At 42.1% G+C, this 11,774-nt stretch overlaps 2 protein-coding genes across 4 annotated transcripts in view; one reads left to right on the forward strand and one right to left on the reverse strand.

The window, feature by feature from the left end:
* Positions 1-6,244, reverse strand: part of LOC109536737 (microsomal triacylglycerol transfer protein) — an 8,790-nt gene extending 2,546 nt beyond the window's left edge. For 2 of the 3 annotated variants that reach the window (XM_048663685.1, XM_048663687.1), the window contains exons 1-7: positions 5,963-6,244; positions 4,911-5,379; positions 4,190-4,375; positions 3,517-4,133; positions 3,161-3,449; positions 1,930-2,562; positions 1,674-1,877 (exon numbers count right to left, since the gene is read on the reverse strand). In XM_048663685.1, coding sequence (XP_048519642.1) covers positions 1,674-1,877; positions 1,930-2,562; positions 3,161-3,449; positions 3,517-4,133; positions 4,190-4,375; positions 4,911-5,189 — 2,208 coding nt within the window. In that variant the 5' untranslated portion in view covers positions 5,190-5,379; positions 5,963-6,244. The remainder of the gene's footprint in view (positions 1-1,673; positions 1,878-1,929; positions 2,563-3,160; positions 3,450-3,516; positions 4,134-4,189; positions 4,376-4,910; positions 5,380-5,962) is intronic. The other variant, XM_048663686.1, reaches the window with a different exon arrangement.
* Positions 6,245-6,743: 499 nt separating this feature from the next.
* Positions 6,744-11,774, forward strand: part of LOC109536752 (chromosome transmission fidelity protein 18 homolog) — a gene marked incomplete at its 3' end in the record, with an annotated part of 19,303 nt that continues 14,272 nt past the window's right edge. The window contains 6 exon segments of the mRNA XM_048664123.1: positions 6,744-6,996; positions 7,049-7,632; positions 7,754-8,075; positions 8,129-9,087; positions 10,555-10,831; positions 10,884-11,155. Coding sequence (XP_048520080.1) covers positions 6,912-6,996; positions 7,049-7,632; positions 7,754-8,075; positions 8,129-9,087; positions 10,555-10,831; positions 10,884-11,155 — 2,499 coding nt within the window.

An 11,774-nucleotide genomic window follows, 5' to 3' on the forward strand; every position in this document is an offset into this window, starting at 1 on the left:
TAAATGGTGCTCGGCCATTGTTGCAAGATAGTGTTCGTTTCAAATTATCTGTTATGAATTTCTTTTTATGCCATAAATTCATTATTTTATTTAGTTTTGTTTGTATTTTGGTAGTAAGATCTTTTTTTTTTCGGTTTATATGTTTTTATATCACTTGTTAAGCCTAGCATTTTCGTTTTGTATTCGCTTTTTAACATAATTACAGTTTTGTTGCATTTATCTGCTGTTAGTATGCAAATGTTTGGGTTTTCATGCATAATTTATCAGTCCATTAATATGGCATGCCATACTTTTATTTGTGTTTTGTTTTATTTTACCTTTGAAATTTGTTAAGATGTTACACAATTTATTTCCGATCTCGTTCTTTGCCTCATTATTTAATGAGAAGATTCCATGTTCAATTGTTCAATGATTTCTGAAATTGGACCATAGTGAGACTTATTTATGGAGAACCTTGGTCCAAGTGATAAGATGTATTTTACGCTGTTCGGTATGTTTAGTGAAGTCAAATTATTTATCCAATTTTCGTTAATGTTACATTTGTTTGTTCTGCCATGTTTCTTTGCTAAAAGTTTTCTAGTTTATTTTTTGTGTTGCTTTAATCTTGTCGAACACAGTTTCATATTTTTGTTCCTGGTGTTCATGAAACACTTTTATTTTATTCCTAAAGACACCTTTATATTGTGTGACTGATTTTTGCTTGGTGTAGTGTCCTTTTTCTGAGTTTGGCTACGCTTCAACTTCATTAAATTAAACTTTTCCGTTTGGGCTTCACATGCGGTAGTTGCCGGGGGGTCGATTGGATTTGTATGGTAGTTACATTTTTTTAACTTCGGGGTCATCAGTTTGCAAGTTCATGTTTGTTTTTATTGTTTATTAAAGGGACCGCAAGTTGCAAGTTCAACGAGCAAAATTTCAATATCTCGGACACTAAAACAATTGTTGTGATTGTAGCGATGGGTGGTTGACTTACTCTGATGACCGCTGTGTTTGCCCATGACGATTGTACGAGATATAGTTTGTACTGTCTTATTATATTTTTTAATTTTTTACCATTGCTGACTGTACTGTACGTAGTTTATATCTAGGAATGTTTTCCGGGCTTTGAAGCCGTGGTCTATCGGAATTTCTACCTGACGTTTCGTCCACAACTGCGGTGGACATTTTCAAATTCGATGAGGCAGTGGGCGAAGTGATCTCCCGTGCAATTTTGTCCAATTTCAGACAATTGACGCTTGGACTACAGGCGATAAAGCTAAGTGGAAGGTAGTTTCGATACGCTGCAGCCTCACGTAGTGGACTTTTACACATGGCTGCCAGACAGAGGTCAATGTTTTCTTCCATTTCATCGCATCAGTTTAGTAAGCGGGTTAAAGTATTTGACAAATTTGTGTGTGGTCTTCACCAGTCTTAGTCGGAAAGCACGGGAGATCACTTCGCCTTTGATAATGTCCACCGCAGTTGCGGACGAAACGTCAGGAAGAAATTCCGATAGACCACGGCTTCAAAGCCCGGAAAACATTCCTAAATGTAATCTGACCGGCCGTGAAAGCCTTCATAGTACGTAGTTTATGTTGTAGTATTTTGTTTCATTTTTTTTACTCGCTTTGTCCATAAAATTTGTGAATTTTTCCGTGGCAATAAAGCATATTTTGATTTGATTTGACACTTGCCTGGAAGGCCGGCGTGAGTTCTGAAGCAGTTCCACTCCACACGTGGCCCATTAGTTCGCCCTGGCCCTCAAAGAACACAAACGGCCTAATTTGGGTGCCCAAAACCGTGAGCTCCATGCCAGCGGTTGCGGTTTCTTCGTCTGCTTGCTCCTCATCCTCCGTACTTGACACGAACGTGGACAAACCGCCAGCAAATATCCCCAGCTGAAACATCAAACGTTTGCTGTTGAGGTCGCACCTAAACAGTGAAGCTCACCGTGAACAGCTCCTTGGAAAGGCCGTTTTTATCTAGGATTACATCCACAGCTCCTCTCTTCACAATGCCGCCCTTGATCTCCTGCACCGACACCAGACTGCCATTCACTGAAGATCCACTGAAAATGTTTCTTCGCAGCGCAGTGGAAAGGCCCTTCTGCGCCAAGCTGGCGTAGTTGTTCTTCACAATGTCCTTTACCCGCTGCTGCCACTTTGGGCAGCTATCGGCCAGCATCAGGACACTCTGCAAAACGTACTGTTTGACCTCAAAATTTTTGTCTTGGCCTGCAACAAATTTCAGCAATTCTTCCAGAACGTGATCAGTTGGATCGGATGCAAGCAGCAAATCGGCAGCCAGCGTTCTCGAACTGGTATCATGCGCTTTATCCAGTTGAAACAGAGTTTTCTCTGCCTGCTTCAGCAGGTTCTCTGTCCAGTAGCGCCTTCCAAAGCTCTTCAGCGCCCTCCAGGCCAGCGCTTCTTCTTTCAGGGTGCCATTTTCCAGCACGGATATCAGTTTAGGGATGGTGGTGGGCGACTGAAGGTTCTTCAGCGCGTTGAGAAATACATAGCGATCCGCGTCCTCAGCATAGTCAAATCCGTTGTCTATCGTCTCTTCGACCGCTTGCAGCATCTGAAATGTTCGGAAATTCCTTAAAGGTCCAGGTTTAGGAGGTTTAGGATGATTGTATATGTATTAGAACAGAACTTTATTTTTTCTTTCCTGGGTTTCAGTCACACACATGAAATGTTTATATCGTTTATTTCATATAACGTTTCGGCGAGAGAACAGCGCCATCATCAGATTAAAATTCAAAACAAACCCATAATTGGGCACATTTGATTCTTTATATGTTTGGCWGCCAAACATATAAAGAATCAAATGTGCCCAATTATGGGTTTGTTTTGAATTTTAATCTGATGATGGCGCTGTTCTCTCGCCGAAACGTTATATGAAATAAACGATATAAACATTTTCATTTCACATTTTGACTGAAACTCTGGAAAGAAAACTATTACTAGAACAGAACATTTTCACCTTTAAAGTAAACTGAGTTTGGCTGCCAAACATGTAAAGAATCAAATGTGCCCAATTATGGGTTTGTTTTGAATTTTAATCTGATGATGGCGCTGTTCTCTCGCCGAAACGTTATATGAAATAAACATTTTCATTTCACATTTTGATTGAAACTCTGGAAAGAAAAACTATTACTAGAACAGAACATTTTTACCTTTAAAGTAAACTGAGCGACGTCCCCTTCCTCCCGTAGGCCTTTGGCCATCGAGGCCAGTGTCAAAATTAAAGTATCGCGCACTTTCCGTGGAATACTGGTATATGTTTTGTACTTCTTCAACATGTCTTCCAAGATGTCGATGTTTGGGTGGGTGGACAGGGAAAGCGCCCACAAATATCTTTCCATTAGATCTGCGTGTTTTTCGTTGTCCAAGTGCAGGTGCTTCAGCACGGCTGTATGAGATTTGAGGGTCTGAGCATGGCCGAGAATGTCGTACAGTTGAGGCCTGGAAGAGTTTAAATTCAGAAGCGCTTGAACAAAGTTTTGTTCGCCCTCCCGTTAGGGCAACTTACAAAATCTTTGCATTTTTCTTAGCTTCCAACGCCTTGGAAATGTCTTCGATGTTGCTAGTTCTGGCTGCTTCCAGCAGCTGCAGGAACACTTCAGCTGACTTTACGGTGCCCAAAAGTTCGGCCTTCAAGGCGTCCCTTGCTGCGGCCACTCTTTTGCTGAAATCGCCTTTCGGCTCTTTTGGCGCTGCTTCTGCTATGGCAACAATCGTCTCCTCTTCTAAAACAGCACCTTCTGCGCTGAGCAATTCTTGGACAGCTTGCGCAGCGCTCGAAGCCCTCACTGTATCACAGCGTTGAGATTCTTTGTAGATCAGCGTTTGCTCAGCTCCAACCAAGCCACCCAGATCACTTTTGGCTCGCATATGTAGCTGGTGCTGCTCTTTGGAGGATATACTGCTGATGACGTTTTTAGAGTCATCAAGAGTGTAGTGCGTAGACCTAGTGGAGGCGATATGGAAACCGAGGACTTCGTCCAGATGTCGGGAAGTGTTTATATCCAGAAAAGTGCACTGATGTTTGGATTTCGTTGCCTTTACAGAACTAGAAGTGTATGTGACGTTGCAATGCCCGGCCACATCAGTCTCTTCGAGGCCTCCTTGGTCCGTCTGAGTCTGAAACTTCAACAAAATTTCATTTTTCTGTTCTGGGTGGGAGGAGTAGAGTTCCTCATCACCTGGAATAGCGAGGCCAGCCCTCTCTTCATATTCTTCATCGAAACGGTTTCCCGTTTTCCCATGAACAGCCTGTCGATTTTACCCCCCTTTAGCACTAACACAAAGGGTTGATTTTCAAGGGAATCCAAACTTGATGACTCCACTCGTCCTGATTTTGAGGCCACTTGCACTCGCGGCTTTTCCAGCTGAAAACACCATTTTACTTGAAACAAGTGGGTTTTTCGGGTTTTTAGGCCGTCGTTCGGTAGAATTTCTTCATGACGTTTCGCAAGCACGAGTGTTCTGCGGAAGAACTGAACGCGGGTTCTGATGAGAACAGTGTAAGCGTTCAAGCAAACCACTTCTGAAGATGCAAGCCACTCGTGCTTGCGAAACGTCAGGAAGAAATTCCATTTTACGACGGCCTAAAAACCCATTAGTTTCAACGAATGGACTCGAAAGTCTTTCTCTACCAACATTTGTTAATCATCAGCCGCCGGACCATTTTCTCATGGTCAGAGGGCAATGAGTGAATGTCCGAAAACGCCCTATTTTCCAGCGGATTGTTAAAAACACCTGGTTTTTAACAAAACAACACTCTCAAGAAGAATCTCTACCGAACGACGGCCTAAAAACCCGAAAAACCCACTTGTTTCAAGGAATGGCCTCGAAAGTCTATCTCTTACCATTTTACTTGTAAATTGACAAATCGATTCGCCCTTGTAAAAGAAAATTACTCACGTGCAATTGCAAGACTCTCTCATCTTCGTTGCTCCAAACCGAGCTGACCAGCACTGTACCGGACAAACCAAACCCGACATATTTTCCTCTAGATGTCTTGATTTCATTCAAAAACACCTCCGAAGTCCATCGGTAGGCGACCTGATCACCAGGCGCAAACAGCTTGGAATTGATCTTCGGCCCTGCTTCTGAAGAAATCAGCACAAACCCCGAACAAAACGTGAAGCAAGCCGTATAAAATAGAGAGTAGAAATTCCATCCAGCGAACACCATGGTCATCGTGTGAGTTTCTCAACTTCTTCACTTTATGCAGCTTCGAAATGGTTAAATACAGTTCCGAGCCTGGTGCTTCTTACATTATAAATGAGCCATCAACGAGTCTTCTTATCGCGTCGAGGCTGAGGGTCAACTAGATAAGTGGCTTGTATGGCAAATATTGGTAAAGTCCGGTCTAAGCCATTAAAAGTTCCTGCAAGTGAAAAAACTGCAATTGTTGCTGGCACATTGCTAGTTATTTTATCACATGCTGCTTATCAGCAGAAATCCTAATAACGCAAACAGAAGCAGATTGATAAGAAAAAGGGCGGGACTTGTGGGAAAATTATTTATTATAAGTTTGCTGGAGACAAGTCTGGAGGGCCGGCAGTCTTGGTGAACAATTAATTTGGTGAAAATTGCAGGTTTTCTATAACAAGAGATTGTTTGATGCGTTTTTACACACCTGAATGTTCTCGTTTAGTGGCACGCGAAATACTGAAACAAGGTTTTGTCGTTCAGGCCTAATTCAATTAATGATTCTTCCGCTGAAGGTTATTTGTCGATGAAAAACATGCAAAAGGCAGTAAAACCATACAGGTACACCGCTAATCACTAATTCCTGGTCACGTTTATATGGAACATTTAAATGATCGTAATTCCCGCGAATGTTCAATAAATGCTTAAACACATAAAAATCCGGTGCTGGTTTTATGCGGTTGTTAAAATGTGCGACCAAAATCGCAAAGTTGGGATGGATGGATGGGGGACTTGAATACTAATTTAGTCAAACTCACCCAGATTAAGCAAACATTCGTCTTTTTGAGCTTTAAACTGAACGTCTGCAATTATCAACTAATCTATCTGGATATGAATATGACCGAATGAACAATTTTCGCGCTCTTGTCCATCCACTGCACTGTTCCACACATACGAAAATCTTCAAGTGGAACCAATAATGGTATCAAGTCGAAATCGCGTCTGCTTGGTACCGTTAATGAGCGAACAACAGTTCATTGCGACGTTCTTCTGGCCTGCATGGGATACCTAAACGAATGAGACGCGTTTCCTATACGTTTTTACAATTGGTTAATTGACTGGGTTGAATTCAATGAAGGATATACTGAGTGGTGCTCTATGAACTGTTCTAATAAACAATAGAGAAAAAAATTCAAAATAAATTTTGCGCATATACTTTGGATAACCGTGTGGACCTGAACGTGTGACACGTTTTTTGCGAATTTTTTCTACTTTGCGCAAAATACAAGTGAAACTTCAAATTTAGTTTTTTAAACTTCTGTTTGTATTTGTTTATTTAAAAATAATTTTCAACTTGGCTCAATTCATTTCGAAAGCACGCGCGAATGATTAAATTTGATATCTATTTTATACATTTCTGCGTGCTTTTGAAATAAATTGAGCAAAGTTGAAAATTATTCTTAAATAAATAAATACAAACATAATTTAACAAATTCAATTTGAAGTTTCACTTGTATTTAGCGCAAAGCAGCAAAAATTGGCAAAAAACGTGGAGCGCTTCACGATTTTGGTTGCACCCGGCGCGATGTTGCCAACTCTTCAACTCATATGGCCACCCAGTGGCATATTAATCGACAACAGGGCCCCCACACTAATGGCGTTTGCTGCCGGCAACTTCTTCGAGTTTCCAGGTTATGTGGCTTTGTTTTGAAACTTTGCAATTCAAATTGAGTTTTTCGCCAATATTTGCTTCCACCTAATAGAAAAATGGACGAGTTTCCCAATCCCGATGAAGAGTTCGAGCTCATGTACGGCGACGAGCTCGATCTGTTAAATGAGCAAGATTTTGAAGGTGATTTCACAAAATTGACATGGTTTGTTTACAACTAAATTAAAATGTTTAGGGCCTCCAGGCACGAAGCCCTTGGCGGCCCCTGCGGCTCGACGGAGCCTGAACTTCGAACTTCCTACTAGTTCCCAGGGAAACTTGAACCAGTCCGATCATGCAAGTGTGGAAGCGTCCAGCAGCAAAACTAGTCACCCTCCAGATTTGACCATCTCTACTCCACCACCAAGCGCTAGAAAACGGCTAGCTGATGACCTGTTTGGGGATATCAGCGATTTAGAGAATCTGCCAGCACCCAAACGACTCAAGGCTGAAACCAATGCCCAAGAGGACTTGGATCTAATTGAACTAATTCTCCAAAAAAGAAACGAGTACCAAAAGAGTCACTCAACAGCATTGACTGTAAGCACTGCGAGCACCAAGCTGCTGAAAAATAGTGAAAGGGATAAGAGGAATTTGTCTGGATCGCTTCCAAAGTTTCCGTTCATCAAAGTGAAAACTTTCGAAGGACAGAGTGTTTATGTTCGCTTTCATTCTGAGGACTTTGAAAAGAACGATACAGAGCGCATGTTAAAGACGTGCTCGGATACAGGAGTTATGGGGGATGGTTTTCAGGACATTTGGAGCGAAGCTGAAAAACTGGTAAGGGTTCAATTGAAAAATCAACCACGCTTAAGTCCCGATAAAAACGAATCGAAGGTTCATTCGCCAATCTGACTAGAACAACAATTTCCGCGAATTATAGTTCAGTGCTTTTTTGCAGCTGCTCAAAGAAAAATCCTTAGACCCGGCATCCTCCAACAACATGAACATGCCGAGTTCATCAGAGGAGCAGCTGTGGGTTGATATGTATAAGCCCAAAAAATACTTGGAGCTGTTGAGCGATGAAGGCACCAATCGCACCATGCTCAAATGGATGAAACTGTGGGATAAAATCGTCTTCAATCGGCACCCGAAAATCAAAGTGCGTCCGCAGATGGAGGATGGGAAAAAATTCTTCCGATTCAACGAGCTGAACACCAATCTAGACGAGCACGGGAGGCCGCATTTTAAAGTGGCTCTTTTGTGTGGGCCGCCGGGTTTAGGTACTTTTTTTCAATGTTCACTTGTTATCAGTTTTTTAATTATATTGTTTTAGGCAAAACGACATTAGCGCATATGGTAGCAAAACACGCCGGCTACCACGTGGTGGAAGTAAACGCCTCGGATGATCGAAGCACCGAAGCGTTTCGCACAACTTTGGAAAACGCCACTCAGATGCGTTCAGTGGTCGACCAACAAAAGCGGCCCAACTGCATCGTCTTCGATGAAATCGATGGGGCTCCCCCGGCCTCCATAGACCTGCTGGTCAAGTTTGTAACGGGAACGGCACCACTGAGAGCCAAGAAAGGCAAGTCCAAGGAAAAGACGCAGCAGATTTTGAAGAGACCGATAATTTGCATCTGCAACGACGTCTATGTTCCTGCCTTGCGACCATTGCGCCAAATATCATTTGTCGTTAATTTTCCTCAGACGTCCAGCGCAAGACTGGCCGAAAGGCTAATGGAAATTGCACGCAGGCAACATGTTAAAACAGACGTAGGCACTATGGTAGCATTAGCAGAAAAGTCCAACCACGATGTTCGCTCCTGCTTATCGGTGTTGCACTTTTACAAAGCGCAGAACAAGTCTATAGGACTGACGGACATCTACAAGAGCAGCGTCGGAGCAAAGGACATGCAGAAGGGTCTTTTTTCCGTTTGGTCTGAAATTTTCGAAATCAAGCGAACCAGGAAACCGTCCGGTGGCAGCCACGTGCAGAGTGCCAAGGAGCGGATGCAAAACATCCTCAAAATGATCAGTTTGTTCGGCGACCAGGAGCGGCTTGCACAGGGTGTTTACGAAAACTTTGGCCGGGCGCATCAGAAGGACCGATGCATCGAAGCAACGTCATGCGGCCTCGACTGGTTCTGCTTCAACGACATACTGACCAAGCAGATTTATAGCGATCAGAACTATTCGCTAACCGGCTATTTGAACTATGCCTTTGTGGTGTGGCATTTCGTCTTTGCCTCTACTCAGAAGGCCAAGCTCAGCTATCCATCCGCTGGGTATGAGGTAGGGAAACCTTTTCTTTCTATAGATATAATAATATAATTCATAATGATGAATACCTTCAAGTTTTCCTAATTGCTGTGTTTATTCAAAATGTTTCTTTTTGCTTTTTTTTCGTTCTGCTAGCTATCAGATCCATCAAGCTCGGTTAAGTTAAGAAGATTCCAGCATTGCATTCAGTGCTAATGAACCTCTGAATTATGGAGGCCGAACTCGGCACTCTTTAAGCCCCGGACATTAAAAAATATTTCATCCAATAGCAGCGAAGTAATTAGCGAAGCTACTTACATAGTTGACTCCGTTTATATCTGAGAAAATGCAGCTTACGACAAGCTATTTATTTTGTAAAAGGGGATGTTATTACCGGCTTACAATGCGAACAGATTACCTCGGGAGAAGGGCGCATTTAAAAACTTGTTGTAATGTTCGTTTTTGTTTTCGCGATGAAAACGTTTCGGTAACGGGAACGGAAGCCACTTACAGCACGGGTTCACTTTTCTTGTTTTATATGTAACATTTAATTGTTATTAGGTTTCCTTATTAGCAGCCCGCCTTGTTTTTTCAGGGTGTTTAACAGACAAGTGTACAAAAACCTTGAAAACATCAAACCGGTTTCTTCGAATTTCGGTGTTGACTTCTTAACGTAGGAAGAATTAATGTTCGATCCAAGATGTGGGTTGGCAAAATATTTGATCGTTWAAAACCCTTRKTTTTCTCCAAACTGCTYGTTGGGTATTTCGCCTCAAAAATGTTTGTCTTAAAAAAAGACAGAATTTCCCCACGTCTTTTATTACAGATTGATAAATAGTGCTCTTATTTCGCATAAGAACGACTTCGTTCTTATTGCGAAATAAGAGCACTATTTATCAATCTGTAATAAAAGACGTGGGTAAATTCTGTCTTTTTTTAAGACAAACATTTTTGAGGCGAAATACCCAACAAGCAGTTTGTAAACAAATGAATCCGCCTCAACAATATAGAACTTATCTAAAACCCTGGAGCCAACAGAAACGTAAAATTTTGGATTCGTTCTGAACTTGCCACAAGGAGTAGTTTGTCATTGCCGAAGTACGTTTTTACATGTTGGCACTGATACGTGTGAAAATCTCACCCTGTGTATAATTTAGCAATGGAAATACTTGAAGGAAAAAGTCGGGAAATTTTCCCATAAAATTTAAACGCGGCGCGCTCATTAACCATTCTGTCCGTTGAAACTGGAAATATAATCTCGATGGAAAAATTAGATCTAATTCTCTGTTTTGGGGCTACTGGATAATTAACGGCATCCTTTTTCTTGCTTTTGGAGTTCGTTTGTCGGTGGATTGGGGACCGTTGTTAAAAAATAGAAGCCGTTGTCAAGAAGTCACTTAAATAAGCATTGAAAAATTGGGGCCAAGTCAAGAGATTCTTCCAAGGGGGGCGTTAATTTAGGGAGCAACGCTTTAGTGAAAAATCGCATTTTTCTTGCAGTTTCGAGTCAAAGAAACCCGCCAAAAGGCCATCATAGCTGAAGTGTTGCGTGGCATGGCTCCTTCAGTGCGTTGCTACAACTCTTCACAACCGCTACTGTTGGACCTGCTTCCTCTGATGTATCGCATCATCACTCCGCCATTGCGCCCGGTCAGTCTACATCTCTACACTGAAAAAGAGCGCTGCACTTTGCTGAAAGTGGCCTCAATCATGGCTGACTACAATTTGACCTATCTTCAAGAGCGGAAAGCTGATGGGGCGTATGAGTTCAAGTTAGGTGAGTTTGCTGTCCCAACTGTTCTTCAATCGTTCACTCTGTTTGCTTGCAGAACCCGATATTGAAGACGTGGTGATCTTCAGGAAGGAAACGGGCCGAAAAAACCGCATCTCATACGCGAATAGGCAACTGATAGGTAGGGAGGTGGAGATGGAGAAAATGCGTAGATTGGAGGCACAAATTGCGAAAAATTCTTCCGAAATGCCAGCAAAGTCACGGCAGGAGAAGCAGCCCACGCCAAAAGCAGCTCCAAGCGACCGGCTGCCGAATCATTTGCGGAAGTTGGAGTTTAGCGTGGCTACGCGAACTTCCAGGTCGCATAAGGTAGTTTTTTTTGATTCATCAATGTTGGCGCTGTTGCAAAAAATTAGTACATTTGTGTACACTTCACAGTGATTTTTTTGATGAATGTAGAAGCGAATTTCGGTTAAAACCCCATTTGGCATGCCCATCATGCGCGCAATCCATCATAAAGAGCCGATTCTTTCATCGAGCCAGATTCCATTAGCCTTTGCCATTAGCTCTATTATTTTCCATAATTAAAATGATATGGATAGACCGGCAATTCTTCCAGTATTCTTTTCATATTGAAATGACCCTGTCATTATTATGGAATGATTTCGTTGGCCGTTGCCTCAATAGACCGTGGGCCAGCATCCGAAGTGATTTATCATCTTTGGGTGGGCTCCAGACGTTTATTTATGATCCTTTAGGAGTTGTTCACTTGAGAGGATTTCCCTTCTTTAGCGCCATTGTTTTTGCGGCATTTAATGCGCTTTTTTGAGAGGCTGTATGTTATAGATTTGGTAAAACGTGTACATAGACAAAGCCAAATCAAATTCATTCCGGGGTTTCAGTCATTTATTGTCGCTGTTTATCAATCAAAATACGTTTCGGTGTATTTTTCCACCATCATCAGTTTTTATGTGTAGCGTTGTTGCTG

This window comes from Dendroctonus ponderosae, unplaced genomic scaffold (assembly GCF_020466585.1).
Source record: "Dendroctonus ponderosae isolate FM_Combo_2020 unplaced genomic scaffold, Dpon_F_20191213v2 Dpon_F_20191213_2, whole genome shotgun sequence".
Lineage (NCBI taxonomy): Eukaryota > Metazoa > Arthropoda > Insecta > Coleoptera > Curculionidae > Dendroctonus > Dendroctonus ponderosae.